This window comes from Girardinichthys multiradiatus, chromosome 4, assembly GCF_021462225.1.
Source record: "Girardinichthys multiradiatus isolate DD_20200921_A chromosome 4, DD_fGirMul_XY1, whole genome shotgun sequence".
NCBI classification, from domain to species: domain Eukaryota; kingdom Metazoa; phylum Chordata; class Actinopteri; order Cyprinodontiformes; family Goodeidae; genus Girardinichthys; species Girardinichthys multiradiatus.
In genome coordinates, this window is record NC_061797.1 from 24,790,247 (window position 1) to 24,809,673 (window position 19,427).

At 38.6% G+C, this 19,427-nt stretch overlaps 1 protein-coding gene across 8 annotated transcripts in view; it reads right to left on the bottom strand.

Moving 5' to 3' along the window:
• Window positions 1–19,427, bottom strand: part of tjp1a (tight junction protein 1a) — a 117,820-nt gene that overhangs the window by 43,702 nt on the left and 54,691 nt on the right. The window contains exon 1 of one of the 8 annotated variants that reach the window (XM_047364034.1): window positions 7,663–8,055. The exons of the other annotated variants lie outside the window; for them this stretch is intronic. Within the exon in view, the coding sequence (XP_047219990.1) occupies window positions 7,663–7,686 (24 nt within the window). The 5' untranslated portion in view covers window positions 7,687–8,055. Of the gene's footprint in view, window positions 1–7,662; window positions 8,056–19,427 lie in introns of those variants that run through there. 8 annotated transcript variants of the gene reach the window in all.

Here is a 19,427-nt window from a genome sequence, read left to right on the forward strand (position 1 = left end):
ACAGAAAAACAATGTATTAGCAATAACATGCTTCAGTCAGCAAAGAGGAAAAATAAAACACTCCTAGTTCCAATAAACTATGTAGAAAAAGAGTGCTGAGCAATGCAACAATTAGAAGCTTCTGCTCTGCAAGATGATCTGCAGCGAAAACTAACATGAATCAGATGGGAAACGGCAGGAAGGGATGGAGGAGCCGCAGTCAGAGCGGTTTAAGTCAAACAAGCAGACGGCCAGGAGCCAGCTATGTAGTTGGGTTGATAAGTTCGTGCAGTCTCACACAATGTTATTGGCTGTTGGCAGCAGACTCACTGTCCCAAGGTTGGAGTGTTAAACCACAAGAAAGGAAAATGGAATATCACAGTGTATGAAGATAAATACTTGGCCAAACTCCTCCAATGATTCAGAACGATTTGCGGAAAGGAATTTATGAGACGTCCAGTTAGAGATGTGGGGGAAAAACATGACAAAAATGTTTGAGCTTTCAGTTTCAGGCCTCAGAAAGATAATGAGACTCAATGAAGAGGTTTGAAGAGAATATATCTCATCATTTACCTTAGGTACCTATTAGCTCCTTGCTGTATAGACGTGGATTTATACAAATTATACTGTCTGTAAGAGGCAGTGCCACTATGTCTGTGCAGCATGCACAGACATAGTGGCACATCATCTCGATCGTTTGGGAACAACCGGAACTAAATGATGTTTTGCAAAGTTTAGATTTTCTGTTACTCTCATTTTAATGCAGACAGAGTTGTTGGGGAGACCACAGAGGTCCACTTAGCACCTCCACACTATCACTCTCTGTGGGAGAAACCACAACAAGATAAATTAAGCCATTTCTATGGGGTTTTCCACATTGTTTTTTGCTTTTTCCCAAACTATCTCGGCATTCAGCACAAGCTGAAAAAGTTTATAACAAAGAGAAAATGGTAAACAATGTCAAAAGCATGTTGAGCATTTAGCCATGCTCAGGATGCTGTACCTTAGATACTGGTAATTTCTCCCCTTAGCCATTTTGTTCCTTTCCAGCTTTAGTAGTTTTATACCAGTAGTAGTTTTATACAAGTATGTGTATGCCTGCCTTTGGGACATTTTATACCCACTTTGACAACATACAATATGAATTAGGCTAATTTTCTACAATGTACTCATAGTGCTTAGGGAAATGTGGTTATGCAACTCCGATTAAATCATATCAACCATAGAGAGCTCACTCTGAGCTATTTTGGCTTGATACTGGCATGAGATAAGCATTGCAGCATTTCAGTTGGATATTCAGATTTAATACACAGATTTTTTACCCACAAATAGAGAAAAGGATAATATCTGTAGTAGTGTGGCCAGGCCCCAAGTCAGGCAATGCAATGAATCTAGAAACACTATGAAAATATAGCACTAGGGATGGGTATATATCAGTAAGAGGGCAAATCTTGTTTTATCCAAACAGGAAAGTTTATTCAGCTTCATGACAATAGGAAATAGACCATGTTTGCAAATCCAACATGGTTGGGATTGTTACTTTGGTTGTAAATCTTTAACTACTCTAAATAGGCAAAATCTATCTTTGACAGCAACGCAGCACGAGGAAAGCAAAGGAGAAAATCTATATTTTGAATGTAAGAAACAGCTAAATCTCAGTGACAATGTGCTTCTTTCTAAAGGACAGTCATAAGGGATTGATACATGTTTGCATAAAAAATATTAGTTGTAACCTGTTCATTGCTTGAGTGCAAAAGCCTCTTATTTTAACAAGTCAGGAAAATAAAGCAATGCTAGAAATCTGAAATAAACTGATTTCCAGAAAGCTAGTAATTTCAGCTGGAAATCCAGTTTCCTTCAGACAGACGACAGCCCTTCCAACACACAGGAACACAGGCAAATGAGCACATGGCAGACAGTGTGTGTGTGTGTGTTCAGGCATGCAGGGCAACAAGCCTTGGGATGAATCTGTTCTAGTCTCTTTCTCTTTTACCCAACCAGCTGAGCCACGGATGCCACATGCACTCTCCCTTGTATTTGCCCCACTACCTCCGTCTATCTCTGTCTGCCACACACAAAACACCCCGTGTCAAATTCCTTATGCTTGTTGGAGAAATGATAAATCCATGCAGAGACCTGCTTCGTATTTCCCTGCTATTAAGGAGACAGGCATCGCTTGGACTGTCCTTTGCTGGGCTGACCACATGAAAAAGATAAGAAACTTTCCCTGAGTGAACCAAAGGGACAATTCCATTAATCTCCAAAAAGGAGTGCCTACAGGTCAGTGAGAGGCGACGGGAACCGTTCTAATACGGTAAAACTTTAAATGGAGGCCAGGTCTTCTTGAGAGAAGGTCCGTAATGTAAGGAGTCTGTCAGGTATAGGGTTACACGAAAAGTACACGAAAACACAAACATTATTACACTACTTCACAAAACTGAACATTCGTTGCTAAGATTTGTTTCAACTAAGCTTTAAGAAAACCTTTGACATTTGGCCCAAAACATTTAAGAGTTCCCTTTGAATTCAAGTAAAACAGACATTAATGTGCAAGTCCAAGAGCTATAATTCTGTGATTATAGGAAAAGAGCAGCAGTCTTTTTAAGAACTGCCATGTGACTCAGATTATAGCCAGTGCATCTCCCCATCCCACTCCTTCCGTTCTCCATTTCACCTCTCCAATGACCCCCCCTCCTCCCTGAAGAGAAGGCATTTTCTGTTTTCCCCTCCTTTTTCACTTTATCTGCTATCAACCTGCCCCCAGCTGTGTGTATCTGGCCCGGATTTCCCTCCAGAGATGACAAGGATAAGCAGGTCAGATTTCCTTGATAACAGTCACACATCGCCTTGGAGTGCGAAAACACAGACAGCTGTTCTCTCTTAGCATTCTGAAAGTGATATTTAAAAAGAAGCTAAGTTTCACGCTGTTTATTTCAATGAGTTATTCACCTCTAGTCTACATGTTACATAAATTTGATGGCTCCTCTGGTATGAACAGAGGCACAAAAAGCTACAATCCTCAGTAACTGGCAAGCCTCATCTTTCACAGACCACAGAGCCAGCTAGCAGCTGGTCTACTGAGGGAGTCGGACAACTTTAAACCAACCATCTATAATCAGTGATTTGCTTATTGATGTGAGGATGACTATGTATTAGTATACATGTGTGTGGATGTCCTTCTATGAGGAGCTCCCTGAGCTGTATCAGACATAACGGGGGTGGTGGCTTAGTGGTTAGAACAGGTTTGCGTTCTGGAGGGGACACAAGGGGCCAGGTTCCAATCCCACAGATTACCACTCTGGGTCCCTGAGCAAGACCGGCACAAATGGCAGCCCACTGCTCCCTATAAGGGATGAGTTAAATGCAGAGGACAAAATTCGTTGTAATGTACATGTGCAATGACCAATAATGATGATTATTATTATTAAATATTATTATTATATGGACTACAGTAGCTCATTTGTACACTTCAAGATGCTTTATCCAGCTAAAGTTGAATATAGTGGATGCACAAAAACTGTGGATCGTGTATGATTTATACACTTCAGGAATAATTTTCAGACATTAGCAGTTCCCTACCATGTTAATCACCCAGAACTCACAATGGGGAGCTTAGGGCCGAGAACAAAAACATCATCAGGATTTTTTTTTTTTCCTCTCAAGCATGGGGTTCTCTAATTGCCTTTCCCTCCTTCAGTGATGTAAATGGAGATGTGTAATCATCAAAGCAAAATAGAGGCTGTTCTACTCTAATTAATGCAACCTCCTCCATGCAAATTCTTCCTGCACTCGTTTGAGTCAAAGGCTGGAGGGACCAATGACGCTCTGAGTTACTTTTCACTTTTGTGTGTATTCACAAAAGCAGGTAGGAACGGCTGAAGGCTAGTCAAAACAGAGCAGGAACAACACTTAATGTAATGAATGAGAATTGATGCAGACTCTTGTAAATTAGTTTTTAATGAGTCTGATAATAATGCAAGAGTTGTTTAAATAACACCTAATATAACAGATTTATAAAAGAATATGACAGATTAAAAATAAGCTACCCAACAACTGCCCCTTCTAATGAAGTGAACCTTTCTATTTATATAACCACACAACTCTGTGGAAGTTAGACTGTGCAACATTTCATTCATGTCACTAGCAGAGGTAGGAAAACCACAGTTTGCCATGCTGTTTCTTTAAAAGTGTTGACTGTGAAATACTAGTGATGGACGGAAATACTTTCATTAAATACTCTGGTTTTTACTGTGATTTGGGGTAACATTAAATTGAAAAGCTTTTGGGAATATAAAAAAAAAAAAAAAAAAAAAAAAAAAAAACCATCACTACTGTGATTCAGAAAGCTGGTTAAGAACGCACCAACCCAATTTGAGTATGAGAATATATAAGGTGTAGATAGCATCATGAAGACGAATATTAAAAGACATCTTCATCGCAACAGGAAAAGACAAAAGGTCGTTTTAGTCCGCAGCAGATCGGTAATTAAAAAAGCTCAAAAATCAGAGTAAGAAAACATTTTTATTCACTTTTGCGAGAGCGCTCATAAGTGAGTTTATGCTACATATTTATAAAACTTCCATCTAACCTCATCACACGGTTAGCATGCAGTATGTTGCAACAGTGCTGACTTGCCAAGACATGAGGCCCAAACATCTGCAAGGGTTACTCCTCTAACCGTAACACTGCACAGCAGCATTCTGCTGCAGCTTATCATCAAGTATGGATTTATAGGAAACAACAACCGCTGATACATCGTCGCATCTCATCAGGCGGGAGTCCAGAATGTTACACTCGAAAACACTGTTTGTCCAAATACCAAATACAAAATCAGGTCATGCAGATCGTAGTTAAACGCTTGCTCTGGAGCTTCTGGTCAATGTCAGTTTCAAGCATTTTGCATCAATCAGATACCTTTTTTTTTTTTAAAGCCATTTGACACATGGAAATACCATTATTCCACGATAGTTTAGTATCCACCCATTTCTTGACAAATTGAAGTTTATCTCACAAAGCAAGGTCTAGTTGCTGTCAGGATGTTATTTCTTCTTTTTAGTTTGGGCCCCGATATACAGAAGCAAGCATTTTAAACCTCATACCCTGTATGAATGTTTGTATTAGACAAAGTGGTTCTTGGGTTGACCTGTGCTAAGTCTACAAATAAAGGCTTCTAAAGCTGGCTTACAACATTTGGTTAAAAAAATAAAAAAATAATACTTTATGTGGCAGAATTTTAGGTTCTTGGTAGATAAAAAAAACGGTTGAGATACAAATAATATCTAAGCAATGTTAGAAACCACTTTTGGCTAATAGTTAGCCAGCATCTACGCTACAGTTAGCATCCACTTCCCATCATTTTTGGTATAATAACTGATTACAGAATCTTTAAAACACGGTGTGTGAGAATATTGTGTGTCTTTTGCTCCATTTAGAGAAATAGTGCAAAGTACTTGCCTCATCTTGTTCTCCGGGTCCTAATATTGTGTATTTTCTCATCATATGAGCTTGAAGAATGTGTACGCCCGCCAAAATTTAACAAACCATCACAGCAAAGATGGAGCAATTAATTGACAGGAAGGTGGTGGCAAATTAACAACGAAAGAACGGACAAACGTTAGGAATGCATTGATCTTTGTTCTAGCATGCTAATCTAAAATATTCCCTTGTTTTATTTTAGGTTTATGCCATGAAACATAGCTCGAGATGACACAAAACGTTAAACTGTCACACCCTCGTTGCGTGACAACCATGTACTGGGAATATACCCATATAATTAGTTAAGCTAATCAGAACAACAGTGCCAAATTTTCATTAAAACGACTGATTTTTTTGTTTCAACAAAAAACAAAAAAAAGGTATGCAACAGAATATGTGTTTGGTTCTGTGAGAGGATACTGACTTATCAGCTGCAGATAAGGCAGACAGACACAATGCTTGTTAATTTACTTAATTTCTCTATTATTTTTAGCTTGTTTTGTTTTTGTTTTTTTATTTGACACTTGAGTTGTTTTACTGCAACAAAATTGCAACATTTTAACAAACACTTTATGATTAAGTTGCTGATAATGTTCAAAAGAAATAAAAATACCAATTACTGTCCACAGCTAACAATGGTAGGTTAACTCAAAATGTGGATATGTGATCCATCACTTCAATTAAAAAAAATGTTAAGACGATATTGGAAATAAATCTATCTATTAAAAAACGCACATGGGCAGTTTCACTGTCCTGCCGACAAGATTAGAAAATAGCACGGGCAACATCTGATTAAGCCTGGAACAAAATTACGCACTCATTAATCTAACAATAACACTCAAATCAGGCAGGAAAGACCTCATTGACAAATCGGAAGAGAAATTTAGTCTTTAAAGTCTGAGCTTTTTTTTATATAATCATTTATTACAAAACAAAGGACTGTTTTCTCATTAAAGAGGCATTTATCATGTAGCAGTGTGTTATGTGATTACTGACTACAGCATTCTACGAATTAGAGACAAACCTGATATTCAGGACATACTCTAAAACTATAAGAACAAAAAAATGAAACCAGAAGAGACATTGACCGTTAGAGGCTTGCTACCAGCAGGACCAGTAATGCAGTGAGTAGTACGTTTTATATGAAGGTGTGACCCAACCATCATGTACAGTGCAGATACGTCATCAGTTGATATGATGCAGCTGGTTTCGTCTAACTGGAGCAACCGCCCAAACCTGAATTTCACTACCGCTGTTGGCCCAACACTGCACACATTCCACGCTTGTCAAAGTGAGAAAAAGAAACAAAATAAATCCCAAACTCTTATTATCCCACTTTAAATCTATTAGGACAACCCAACTTGTGTTTTTTAGGACACACAAACATGTATTTTAAATAGGCAAACATTTTTGGGAAGGTAGTTGTCTCCAAATGAGAAAGCTGCTCCTGGCCCTGTTTTGTAACTCTGTGAAGATGCCTTATTAATGAGTTATGCGAAATATTTAGAAGATACTACAACATGAGCAATTCACCATGAACACGTTTGAGCCTTTTTAAAACGTGTTGAGCCTCCTACTATAAATACTGACAAGCAAGTCAAATATGAATAATGTTGGGTGTTCAATCATGAAACCCATTTAATAAATTCTGCTCTGTGTTGGCCTCTTGAGGCTTTTTCAATATTAATAACTTGTGTAGCAAACCACTCAGACTGGGCAGTGAGGTAGTTGCTCAGATGTAATAAAGAGGATATCACAGCAGAGCTTATTGTTCAGATTCATGAGGATTTCCCACTACCCGCTTTAATAAAACCAGAACCCCATGTATCAACAGGTAGCTTTACTGGGACCAGCTCTAAACATCTTAGGGCAACTTATTTTTAGTTGCAACCAGTTAGTTTAAAAAAAAAGAAGAAAAAACTAATGTTTTATTCTAGCAAACTAAACACAGCACAGCCAGTTATAGACTAAGGTAATAATATAAGTGTTCACTTCAAAATAAAGCCAGACCCTGAAAAACAGACACAAAACCACCCCCAGCATGTCCCATATTACAATACCAGCCGTGTAAAAGTTATCATCCTAATATACAGCTAAACCGACTGCCCCTCACTGCAGATTTACTAGGCCGTCCAGCACATTATATTGTATTACATAAACCAGCAGCATAACGTAGAGAGTTGGCTTTTTCTCCGGCCAGGTACCCACCTTATTTGAAGGTTTGGAGGACATTTTCCTCTGCTATTCCGCCCCAACAGCACCAGCTTTAAAGTTGTTCCCGTTGTTTGAGTAATCGCTTGGGTTATAGAGCGCTATATTCCCCCCCCCCCCCTTTTCCAGTGCAATTTTCGCCCAGCAGCTGCCGCCACGCCGGGCTGTGTTGTTATTTTATTTTATCCGGGACGACGAGAAACATGTCACGAAAAGCCGTGCGGAAAGTCCAAAGTTCATTATCTTATCTTCGCCGCCTGTGACGCCAACCTTGGTCCAGTTGGGAATGGTATCATGGGAGAAAGTCGGGTTGAAAGGAAAAAATAAAAAACGAAAAGGATAAGCCCTTCTCGTAGTGGCGTTCCGTGGCTAACCTCTGGATGAAAAGTTGGGGAGAGTATTCATCAGTGGGACAGTGTGCTGCAATGGCTACGGCAAGCTGAGGAAACCTCTCCCCCTCCTGCTCTCGGCTCCGTGAGCAACGGCTGTGTCGTTTGTGTGCGGATCAAACCATTCCACAGAAGTAGGGGTGGGGAAACTAAGCAGAAAATGTACGACAATCATCCTGACAGCATTTACGACAATTTATATTAGTTTAATAATGTTTCTCACTAAATATATTCCTATTGTACATGTATTCATGAAGATTTTGAGAAAACAAAATCCTCAATGCATTCTTGAAACCGCTGCGAGTAATGTCTACCCCTCTCCAGTTTCTCAGAATAAACACAGGCTGGGATACAATGAGGAGAAGCGACACTGCTGTCCCTGTTGGTGCTGAATGCTCACTTTCCCTGGGAGACGACGGTGATACGTTCATTACTCAACGACTACGGTGCAGGAGCACATCAGGGAGAGTTTCAAAAGGGTGGCCAGATGAGATCCCATGTTGGGATGCAAAAAAAACTGTAGTGATAACAATTGCAAGAGTTTTTATGCTGCTGACACGTTTATGGGAGGGTCAGGGGCTAAGGCTGTGGATGTGTTTTAAGCTTTTGTGGTTCTTGCATTGATGGTACCATGGGCAAGCCACTACTTTAGCAAACACACAGCCCACAGATGTATAAACAGCATGGCAACGTCAATCATACCATGTAGGATGGTTCTGAGTTCTAGAGTTAAATGTGTTTTGGTCCAAAATGTTCATATCAACCCCAGAACAAGTAAGTCTGAAAACACCATCCCAGCTGTACAGTATTGGGGGGTATTGGTTGTGCCACTGTCACTCCTAATGTAGTATTTGAGTGTACAATCATAGCTTGCAGAGTTTTAAAACAGATTTTCTTAACAACGTAAATACAAACGCAAAATGATGTGAGCAGCAAGCTAAAAGGATTAGTTACATAAGATATAATCAAGTCAATGCCCTTGACCCCCATCTTCTGAACAATTACAAAATAAGTTTGTATTTAAAAATAAATTATCAAAATTGAAAAGAAAAAAAAATCAACAGTGCTGTGGTTGAGAAGTTACCTCACAGGAAACCACATGTGCCATCCTGTCAGGTTCCTATTACTTCCTAAACCAGTCACCACCCACAGGATGCAACAGTCTCAGATTGCATTGTTTCGCCGTTTTGTTTCTAGCAAAACTCATGTGGATTATAGGAATGGGACAACAAGAGCAACAAAAAATGTTAAACTTTTAAAATCTCTGCAGTTACAGTAATTGAGAGCCTATAAACCCACAGACACACCCTGCCTTTTCCAAACAAACCAAGCAATCACATTCCCCAGATCTCACTCCCCCTAATTATCATTTCCTCTGCTTCTTTCCTCCTCAGCTGTGGAGGAGGGCTTGGTGACAGTGTAGGTGGTCTATAAGGAGTTAATTCCCACCAGGCACAATCCTACAAGGCAAAAATACCATCAGTGCGGAGCAGCAGACATGCCCTGAAGGTGAAAAGTAAAGGATAACCTCTGCGAAGGCTGGTTAAAGCCAAGAAGAGGATCACGACGGAAGAACTCTAAGCCCACTTACTTAGTCAGGTGAATACAAAATGTTTAGAAAAGCCAATAAAAAAATTACATGAGTGCCCACCACAATTTCCTGAAAAAAGTAATTACTGAAATGCATACACATATCAGACATTAAACACACAAAACTGACAGGATCTACTAAAATAATACATACTAATATAGATGCAAGCCTCTCACTCCTTCTGAACGTCCTTAGACGCCTCTCAGGATCAAGAAGTGCAGACAGAAGAATGTTTAGCATAGTTAAGACTCTTGTGTCCCCTTAAAATAATATCCAAGCAAAAATCAAAAGTCCAGAGCTTGAAAAAATGGCTAAAATCACTTTTAAAATGACAAACAAAACATCCTCCCTCCGCTGGTCACAACTTTCTTTATCCACTAAAGTGACTGTGGCTCAGATGTTCTTACAGACAGAAACAAGACATTTGTGACACTCCAACGTGATCAAAGCTATCTTCTCTACTTGCATCCCTGCTCTCATCTCTCTCTCTCTCTTTCTCTCCTTTATTTATTTCATAAAGAGGAACACATATGCAGAGATGGCTCTTCTGGACAACAGGCGGCTTCAAAGCTCAGGTGCTCTCATGGAAGAGCAGGCACATGGAAAACAAAGACGAACATGGAGGCCCACATTTGGCTGGAACACATCACAAGGTTCACTCAACCCAGCTTCTCCTGCAGCGAAAAGGCTAATGTAGAGTGAAACAGACTTGGAAAAAAACAACTAAAGCTGCTGACCGTTGATGCACAAAGAAGCACTCACATGACACAAAAACGAAGCTGATGTGAGAAGCAAAATCGCCAAACAGATGTCGTCTCCCAGTTTTCTTCTGTTCTGTGTTAAGGGGTTTCAGAGAGAATGGATGATCCCTCCTCTGCCCGGTTGACTCAGGCCTGACCCTCATTTCCAGCAGAGGCCCTTTTTTTTTTCTTCTCGCTAATATGAACCTCCTGGTCCCCCTAAAGCACCCAAAGTTTTCAATCTAGATTGTGATAATAATATTTTTAATCCTGCTTTAAAACTATTTTAAACGATGAGTCGTTTAAAAAAAAACAAGTTCAACAGTATCTATTAATTTCCTACTTGTTATTTCGATCTAGAGACACAGTTCTATCAAATGTGAAATGGAAGTAAATACTTTACTGTAAAGAAATATTGTTAGGTGACTTAAACAATTTCTACCAGCAGGAGGTCACTTTTTGGTTTGATCAGGGGTCATCATCAATTATAATTTCTTTAGAGGGAACTTGCCCAAATAAGATCAGAATCAGAAGATATGAAGTGCAGAATTATGTAAATCCATTTATCATTCTATAAATTGAGTTACTTTAAAAAAACACAAATTCTTTCATTTGAAGGCAAATCTACAGGTAAAAGCCACAAAATGAAAGGCTTGTGGTGTAAATAATGTATGATTACAAATGTGTGATAGGATTAATACATGTACTCCTACTTCTTTAAGTCAGTATTGTACTTGCTTTCATATTAACAGACATATCTAGGATGAAATATGTCAAATATCTAAGAAACAGCAGTAATAAATGACAGAAATGGTACAGGTTTTAAGATTAGATACTGAAGTCATGAAATAATTGGTGGAAAGATAGTGATTACATTTCAAAACACATCAAGGATTGTTAATGAAACATTATAAAGGCTAAAAGTAAATTTAAAAGGACAAGAGTGTTCTGAATATAGCTCAAAAATGATTCAAACAATAGCAGAAGGAAAAGGCTGAAATTTTATTTCCATCTTGCCTAAAACAAACGGCCAACAGAGCTACATAAAACCTCTTCATAAGAAAAACCGTTTAGGTGATCCTCTACTACGCGCCAACTGTTTCCACTCATACAGATTCGTCAATCACACCTTGACATGGTGCAAAGTTAACTCCTATCTGCTTCCAGCAGCACAGTACAGATAAAAACTAACACTGCATCTACCTAAAATATTAATAGAAATGGATAACCTGAGCTAAAAGTAGAAGCAGCTGAGCTAAAATCTCTGCCATTCATTTTCTTAAATCCATGGCAATCTGCAGAAGAAATGTAAGCTAGTGTGTGAAGAGTCTGAAGTGCTGTTATTTTGAGCTCCACATAGTTCTTGCGATGAAGAGAAGGAGGAAAACAAAAAAGCTTTCGCTGTACTAAATTTATCACGGCGGGTCAGTCTTGGATAGCAGTGAACCGGGCTGCCTTAAATCTTCTGAAGATGCAGTCTGGGATGAAAAACAAAAGTACTTAAGCATCTTATGTTTTACGTTTGTTCTGCAGTGAATGACAAGTGATACTGAGCCCTTTAAAGCTGGAAGGAAGAAACTGCTGCAGTGAACCTGGCTGAACGTCCCTCTGCCTCTTGGTGATACCTTTACAAGAGCTGCTGCAGTGCATCATAACAGATGGATTATAAAAGGTTCAATACAGCTTGATTTTCTTCTTCTAAATCAACATAGTGCTAAGAAATGTGTGTCTGTGTATTGAGACTGATACCCTGTAACCTTGAATATGCTGTGACTGGAAAGGAAAAAAAAGGGCCACTGCATCATGCTCTTCTGCCGTGTGACAAGCCCAATGTTTAGTGTAGAACGAGGCTGTAAATTGAAAATATGTCAAATTCCAAGCTAAAATCCAACACACACTCAGCTCAGTGTGCTGTGTGCATGTGTGTGTGTGTGTGTGCATGCATGAGGGAAGCCGAACGAGGGAGACGTTTGGCAGTAAATATCTCATGAACAATAATTCAACCTTTTCCCTTCATTGTTCCAGCAGCGTACAAAGCAGATGTAACTTAATAGCATTCAGTTGCCACCCCAGCGCTATTTGTTTTTTAAAATAAATGTATTACAATATATCTGAGTTGTGCCAGCTAGTACAGACTGTACTCCAAACTTTCTTGTTCTTATATATGTGCTACATTTGTTTTCATTTAAAGTTTCTAAATGTGCAACATGTAAAACTGCAAACAAACAGAAATGGAAGATTGTTTTATGAAAGAAAATTTAATTTCTCTCAGAAACGTGTTAAAAATCTTACAACCGGGCAGCACTTACATGTGACTGTATGGTCCTCTGAAGCCAAGGTGCATTAGTATGACAGGTCCTTGGTGAACTTGCTGACACATTAGGGGAGGTTTCCAACTTGCTGGCATAGCTACATATGCAGGAGACTCAGCAATGTGGGGGAAAGAGTGAGAATAAGTAATGATGCGAATTTAATGCAAAATAGGAACATTTGAAGAACTCTCGTTTTCTTAAGTACTGCTTTTGATGCAACTAAAAAGATTTCTCCGAAAACCAAAAAAAAAAAGATATCTACCTCAAAGATATGTAATCAGTCAGGCAATAACCAGCTTTACAGAAACATGCCACTTACAACATGTCAACATAGTGAGACTGAAGAGGGTTGTAATAAAGGTTCAGCTGTCTGGCTGAAGTAACAGTAAATGTATAGACTACAACAAAAGTGCAGAAGTAGAATCAACACTCTCCCAATTTACTGATAAATATCTTGAAAATATCAATTTTTCACTATCATAATCAAAAGCAAGAAAACTCTGACATTAGCTGGCAAACAATGACTGTAGTATTATAGCTGTCCGCTTCAGGCATGAGGCTGGTAAATCTAAATCAGATAATCTAAAGGAATTAAAGCACTTATTTGCACAGTCCAAGACCAACATAGTTCCTTTTTTTCAGCCTTCACAATGCAGAGCAGAACAGAGCTTGCACCTAACAGGCGTCACCAGAAAGCTGAAAACTTTGATGCCAACTGTCTTCAGATTTGAAATCTTCTTGACCCCAAATATCACACATGCACACACTTTGCTCTGCAGAAGTGAAACACAGCAGCTAGTTTAGAAATTGTTGCACTAGGGTATAAAAATCAAAATAATTTTTGTTTTATTAGCGTATCTGTAAAAAGGAACACTTCTTTCATCTACTACTCTATAAATTAGGGGCCTGTTTGAAGCTGATTGGCAGTACACTATTATCATGTAGTTTTACTTTAAATCTAGAGATCTGAATCCTCTTAAAAATATAAAATTAATGCTAGATGAGTTAAAGTTGTTTTGAATCACATAAAAATAGAGAAAAATCAGTCACACACTTAAAGGAGCTGGTAAAATATTCAGGACATAGTGAATGCCATTTTCCCCCCATCGGAAGCAATGTAATCTTTTAAAAAATCAAATTCTCTTGATTCTCTGCACATACAGATGACAATATGCAAATGACTGGGCCAACATGCATGTAAAAAGTCACTTGTGGTGTGAATCCTCCATTTAGTGCACCAGACACGAGCTACACAACAGCTGCAGCTCGAGTTACTGTGTTGACAACAGGCAGCAGGCACTAAAATGCAGTTCGACACATATTTTAAGTGGCATGTAATTGATTTTATAGCAAGAGCAAAGATTTATGAGTCCAACACAGGAAGCAACTGTAGGTTTAAAGCTGCGGGAAAACTTCTGTCAGAGTTAAAGACTTGTTTGGCTGATGCTCAACAGTGTAGCCACACATCTCGGCCTAAAACTCAACACCGGCAATAAGGGCGTGGCTGTTTTTATAAAACACTGTACTTTTCTTAAAATAAAATCATGCTTAATGGAAAACCAGCATTTCCCTTTTTCTGCCTATCCTGACATTTAGATAGAGAAAACAAAAGCAATCATTTTTTGGAAGTTTTTAGCTTTTAAGAACATTGGAGGAAAGAGTGAGGAACCAATGAGGTTTACGTTAATTAAAGTACCAGAGGACACATCATCACACAAAAGTGAACAGATCAACGCAGATGAATTCACTCTTAACTAAAGTTACATTAACTTCTCCTGAGGTCATTAAAACAAAAGAAATCCTCAACAGCCGCTCTATCTAAGCTGCAGCACTATTTCCAGTGTAAACAGTGCAGTGACATGAGCCATGTTATCAGCTCTGTCTGCATGGCTAATCAGGGTTCCTATGCAACACACACACACACACACACACACACACACTCTTGTTTTGCTATATGTAGTGAGGACCATGTGTTGACTCCCATTGACTTCCATTGATTTTCAGTCATTTTCAACCCTTTCTATGCCCTAACCCTGACAATAACCCTAAACCTAACCATTACCAGTGCATGCCTAACCCTAACCTTAACCTAAACTCAATTCATATCTTAGTCCTAAACCTAACCGTTAGCAAAATAGGTCGTGAGGACCAGCAAAATGTCCTCACTTTGGTACAAACGGTCCTCAATTTGATGGTGAAATCGGAAAAATGGTTCTCACTCTGATGCCAAGACAGGAACACACACACACACACACACACACACACACACACACACACACACACACACACACACACACACAATGACACTCACTGACTTGCTATATGACTATAAGCAGATGGTTGGGTATTGCTCTCATTTAAGACCAGAGGCATCATTTAGAAAAATATTGTAATTACTAATCCTGAAACCTCCAGATTTGTTTGTTGACATTTTGTGTCAAATAAACTATGAATATTAAGTAAATGCTGAGATATTCAGCATTTCACTGCATTTCAATGTAAAAGGTTAACATGGCAATCAGGTGTGTAGAAACACAAGTGTGGGAACATTAAGATATCAGTTGAAGTCAATATATCTATAACTATCAGTTGTAATAAATATATAAGTATATGTAAGTCAATATATCTATAACTATCAGTTGTAATCAGAAGAAAATGAGCCCAGTTGCAGTGCTAGACATAGCAGCTGGTTTTGTCAGTGTGATAGAAACTTACTGTAAGTGCACAGTGGCATTTTGATTTAGATTAGAGACCAAAGTGCTCTGATACACAAAAAACAATGACCTGCGCCTGCATATCTTTTCACCAAAACTGACCTCAACAGAACAGATAGAAAGATGTAGTGTGGCCCTGTAAACAAACATCCTATGAGATATGAAAAGGAAAAAAAAAAATGTTTTCTTTAAAAGTCAGATTAGTTTTTATTTATTTATCTTATGCTTGCCAAAATAAATGATTTGCTACATGAGGCAAAAGACAACAAGTAATCTCTGTTTACACATGACAATTGTTTGTATTGACTGACTGATAAACTTATTGATTACTTTCTTGCAGAATGCCATTTTACAGCATATCTTAATAACAACTGAGAAAAGAAGATTTACCTAATAGAAAAAGAAGAAAAACATGAAAAACAAAACCACTGACTTAAAAAATGTTAAGCATTAAGAAGAAATCCTCCAGTATAGGTGTGATGTCAATGATTCAATCTGTAAGAACACAAGGCATAGGCAGCGGCATCGTTAACTAAACAGAAGCGTATTAGGCAGTTTCTGGAGCACCTGACAGTAAAAACTGGAAGAGCACATAATGGACTTTGACAGGGTGAAAATTCTTGCTTGAATAACTCCGTAACATCATATGTTCCTATTAACTCAAAGTGATGGTGAGGCTGTGTAAAGTGTCTACAAACATGCTCTGCTTCTGGTAACCTTTCGCAGTTTTGACTGACTGTCAGATGCTCAAAACCTGTCCTGAGATCAGAAGCTAAGATCATCCAAACTACAAAGCAGTGGGAGGAAACTTCTTGAAGTTTACTTTTGAAACTGACAGAATATCATGACCAAGGTATCTATTAGAAAACAAACTGGTAGAGGAGTGTAAAGCCATTAAATGAGAAGAGAAATGAGACAAGCAAGGGTAAAAAAAAAAGGTAAACAGAAGGACAATGAAGAGAACACAGGATAGAAGATAAAATCTGAGTAAAAAAGAAACAGAAAAGTAGATTTAAGATGAAGAACAGGGTGGCTGAGGAAAGGTGCCACCTTAGCAGAGTAAACAACTTAATTAGAGAGGTAAGACAAACATAAAATGTCAGCAAAAACAATAGACATTGTTAGATGAAGGAACAGAAACAAGGACTGAGCCATCCCACACTATGCTGCTCCTCAGTGAGGAAATGTTTAATGTGCAGTGAACTGGGCTTCAGGCCTAAATAAAGGACAGCCCCCACTACACTCAATGACTCTTCTCATGGTACTGCCTGTTACTGTTACATTCCAACAGTATGAAGCTGCTCACACGGTGCAAAGAAGTGAAAACCGCAGGAGCTTGCAGAGAAACAGGCACTGGAGAGGTTGAAGAAAACAAGCTGAGCAATACCTATGAGAAAAGCAGGCCGCTGTAATTCTGCAAACTAAACCATTTAACTTCAAAGACAAAACGAGTGTAGTTACTGTGCAGAACATCTGATTAAATGGTTCAGTGATAATGAGGTATAGGGATCAAGATATTATCTTAGATGCTATCCAAAAACGGCTTAATGAGTGAAACCGCCTGTTCTGCTTTATCTTAAAGAGAGTCTTTGCAAACCTGAGAGATACAGATGACTCCATGTTCATCCACTTCATAACAGCTTATGGTCTGTATGGTTTATGTGTTGGGCTTTTGGTCTTGTTGTCGCCATGCTTTTTCCTGTATGTTTACTTTATACCTAGTTCTGTTTCTTAAAATCAAACCTGTTCTATTTAATTTACTACCTCTGTCCATATCCATATCCTTGGTGTCACTTATTTGCCACTTTGTGTGTGTGTTCACAGCAAGTTGGGTCCTCAAATGTTTTCTATTTCTTTTAAATAAAATAAGTTGTTGCTGACCATGTCCATACTTTTATAGCCAAAGTCTACCCAAATACTGAAGGCTACTTACAGCAGGATAATGCAGCATGTCACGACAAAAGGCAAAAAAAGGTTGCACTTGCTACCAGCAAGGTGTGCCTAAAAAAGTAGATGATTATTATAAAATGTCCATCCAGACATTTATTTATTCTTTTTTAACCCCTTTGTTTTAAACAATTGGACCTGGTAAATCCAGTTTCATCATTTTAGGTTTTAATGTTTAATCCATTTTCAGCTCAGTTTTATAACATTCTTCCTTGTTCAATTATTGAATCTTTCAGAAATAACCACAGGATGAGTCTATTGTTGTTTAACCCTCCAGTGGTCCTCATATTCAGTATACCACCTGTGTCCTCCAGGTCATCATGACCCAGCTTCACCAAACCCCCAAAAAAAAGCAGCTTAATTGAATTTTAAACAACAAATCTATTTTGCCTGAAGGAACAACATGCCGTCTGTCACAAATTGAGTGAATACCTAAATTTACCCTCTTCACATGGCAGAAACACTGCATTTATTCAGGATATACCACTTGTTTCTATGAAACTGTTAATTGTACTTAGTTAATTTATTTTTGGTATAGGGGGTGAGCAATATTTGTATAATATTTCTATAGACTAAAGTAGCAGAAATGTGCAAGAAGTAGTTTTTAATGCATTTTTATTCATCCTAATAAGTCATTTTATTTGTGCCGCTCCACCCATTTGTCCCACCCAAACCTCTCTTATGGCTGCCAATTTGTCTGTCACATGTCTGTCAGGTCTTGACTCACGTTTATCAAATCGTAGCAGTCTTGACTACGTGTGAAAGAGTTTGACAGGCATCATGGTATGAAAAATTGCTCTTCCACTCTGCATCCCACAGACTATTTGTAACCTCACCTTGGAACCTGTATACAGCAGCTAAGAGTAGCAGCCCTATGTAGGCATGCAGGTCAGTCTCATCCATCCTTTTCCAGTTGTCTCTTTAGATTGGTCATCTCCAGGATAATTTTATCTATTGCTGGTGTGATAAACAGGTAGAATGCTGAGGCAATGTCATAGACATGGGAAATGGGACACCTGTTGGGTCTTGGGGTCATCTTCATGACATTTTGTTCTGCCATCCTGCCATGTTTGTCATATGCTGCTGAAGATCGTGTTATTTTGCCATTTGTTTTAAAGAAGTGTCTCAGTTTGAGGTATTTCTTCTTCTGTGGATGAATCAGCATCTTCTCCTGATACCTCCTCCTCTTCTGAATCAGTTATCTTACTGGTCATTTGAAAAAATCTTGTCTAGATCCTGTTCAACAGGGACATGCACATTCATGGCTGCAGCAGAAAGGATTCAGGGTACTGTCATCTGCAGCACCTTTATAGGCTCTGAGCAGCCTCAAAGACTAGCAATTTTGTTACATTTTTATCATGAGAACCTGTAATTTCCCGCACTGCTTTCCCACTCTTTTTGCCCTCTGTAGGATCGGAAACTGCTCACATACTGACCAGGTGGCAATATTGTAACATTTCAATTATGAGATTTTATATGTTCTCGCATTTCTTGACACCCTCATCTATAGTGCCACCCCCTTGGCTGCCAAATCCAGGCAGCGTACAGGCAGTGCATTTTGCTGGAGAAGACCACATGTCTTGTCATGTTTTTGTCTGCTACTGATAAATCTTAGACAAAGCTTAAGCATTTTTACATCTTTGTGGTGTATAATTGACTCTGTGATTGTGATTTCAATGCAATATGACTGTCGGATCAAAATGACCAGAAGACAATATTTGTAACTTTTGTTGTACAGCTTACTTGGGAATATGAATAATGGTAACATTGAATTTTTCCAGTGCTGGGGTCACTCTAGGAAAGTTGAAAAAATATAATAAAGTTTTTTTTTTCTGCTTTTAAACTCGGTTTTGGGTCATGACCCGAAGGCAGGGAGGGTTAAGGAATGATACTAGTCATTGCGTTTGTTATGGCTCAATAACTCATTGCCAGCTGAAACATAACTTATACAGTATTTTTCCAAAGGGCGATGTAATCTTTATTTAAATCCTAACAGTGAATTTATTTGTATAATTGTTTCTGAACTTTCAGTAATTATCTTTCTTCAACTTTGTTCAACTGACCCTCTT